At 37.9% G+C, this 2,283-nt stretch overlaps 1 protein-coding gene across 1 annotated transcript; it reads left to right on the forward strand.

The window, feature by feature from the left end:
* Positions 1 to 216: 216 nt before the first annotated feature.
* On the forward strand, positions 217 to 938 carry LOC135611735 (auxin-responsive protein SAUR77-like). Its single transcript, XM_065107387.1, has one exon. It carries the CDS (start codon positions 324 to 326, stop codon positions 711 to 713), a length of 390 nt encoding a protein of 129 aa, XP_064963459.1. The 5' UTR covers positions 217 to 323; the 3' UTR covers positions 714 to 938.
* Positions 939 to 2,283: the final 1,345 nt, after the last annotated feature.

The following is a 2,283-nucleotide window of genomic DNA, read 5'->3' on the forward strand; positions in this document are numbered from 1 at the left end:
AAGAAATCGCTGTTTGCTGCACATACTAAACACTCGATCCAAAATCCGAAACTGAGCCGAACACGGCGTGCCCTGATCCGGCCCAATGGATTCTCATATCTGCCACTCCCCAACGTCTCTCTCCAGCCGTTTAAATCCCATTAAATTAATAATAATAATAATAATAATAATAATAATATCCAATTCTTAAATAAAACCCGACCGTTGGCTATCTCCGCTCCAAGCGAAGGAAGAGGGTTCGCGAGAGACAGGGAGAGAGAGAGAGGGGAAAAACGAGGCACCTTTTTCTTCATTTCCTCTGTTCTCTCCGCCCACCCAATCCGATGCATTCGCCCCTCGATCCATCCGCCGGGGCCGTCGGATGCTGCGCCTTCCTCCGCCGCCCCGCCTCCTTCTCGCGCCACCTCGGCTACCGCCCTCTCGCCCCCCTCGAGGAGCCGCCGCCGCCGGTGCGGGTGGTGGTGGGGAAGGAGCGCCGGGTGTTCCTGGTCGACCCCTTCGTCCTCGACAGCAACCCCTTCCGGATCTTGATGGAGGCGGCCGGGGACGAGCGGTCGAGGCGGAAAGGCGCCGTCTTTGTCGACGTTGACGCCATCCTGTTCGAGCACATGCTGTGGTTGGCCTACAACGAACCCTCTTCTTCCTCCTCCTCCGCTTCTTTGTTCCAGCTCAACCTGAAGGAGATCATACAGTTTTATTCTCAGGACAATTAGAAAGAAAAAGAGAAATCGAGATGGGTCTAAAAATTTGATTTGGTCTTTAGCTATTTCTTTTATTCTCTTTGTTTGGGAGTTGATTTATTACAAACAATGAGAGACGATAATCTAATGGAAGGGATAAACCCAGAAATTTATATGATTTCTACAACTTGTGTACTTGTAGATCCATGTATTACATATTGCAGTGTATGATTGAAATAAATCGTGAATTTCTCTGTTTCTTTTATGCATCCACATTCGATCTACATCCCTTAATCTTTTGGAGATAATTAGCCATTAGTTTGCCAACATCCAAGGAGAAAACTTTTTTTTTTATCTTTTATCCTCTTTCTGGTCAACCATCATGATAGATGATCTAAATATCTCAGTTTTACCACAATTCAATCAGTTGTAAGGCATTCACAATTTTTATTCAGGATTAATCTTGGGTTAATGGAAACTCTGCCCCTTTAGATTTTTACAACTATAATCCTGCATTATATTGTCTCAATTCAAAAATTGTTATAGCGAAATAATTTTATTATTATAGCGGAATAATTATTTTTTCTCATTATATATCAAAATGGTTCTTCATCAATATCAACTTATTATTAAAATATAAATATTAACCAAAGCAGCATAAATAATAGAACAATAAATCAATTACAAAGTGAGACACTCAATTTTTATGTGAAAAACTCAATATGAAAAAAATCAAAGGATCGTAGTCCACCTCAAACTTCCACTATCACCAATAATGATAATATGTTTACAATAAATCTTTTCCAAAATAATCAAATGATCACAATAACATCGTATCTTGGTTCAATATTAACACATCATCATCAAGATTTCATGAAAAAAAATATATATATCTTAACTTTTTTCACCTTTTCTCTCACTATTTCTTTCTTACGCCGCCATTGTTCGTTGCACGCACGCCTTCGCTGTTCGTTGCCCTCGTTATGCACGTCTTTTTTTCTTTTTTTTCTTTTAATAAATCAGATTTGGGTTTATTGTCCAAATCATCTAGTCTAAACCCACATATAGGTTGGACCTAATAATTCTTCCCCTCTAACTCATATAGTGGGTTGTATTAAGCTTGCTCTTTGCCTACATACTTCAAACTTCTTCTTAGGCAAAGATTTTATTAATATATCTGATTTATTCTTATTGGTATGCACATTTTTAAAGTGTAATTCTTTTATCTTAAGCACATAACGAATCTAGTGATATCTAACATCAATATGCTTGGATCTAGAATGGTATATTAAATTTTTGGAGAGGTAGATGACACTCTAATTGTCACAGTAAATAGTATATCCTTTATTTTCAAGCTCAATTCATGTAGAAACTTTTTCATCAAGATACATAGTGACTTTTTCATCAAAACTTAGTTCGAACTAATTTCCTACAAGTGAGAAAGAAAAATAAGAAATGTTCATAGTGTCTTACTCATATGCAGTAGGTAGTTTGATGTATGCCATGGTTTGTACTAGGCCAGAAATAGCTCATGCTGTTAGAGTTGTCAACCGATTTCTTTCTAATCCTAGTAAGAAATATTGTGTAGTAGTGAAATGAATAT

The sequence above is a fragment of the Musa acuminata genome, chromosome BXJ2-5 (genome assembly GCF_036884655.1).
Source record: "Musa acuminata AAA Group cultivar baxijiao chromosome BXJ2-5, Cavendish_Baxijiao_AAA, whole genome shotgun sequence".
Classification (NCBI taxonomy): domain Eukaryota; kingdom Viridiplantae; phylum Streptophyta; class Magnoliopsida; order Zingiberales; family Musaceae; genus Musa; species Musa acuminata.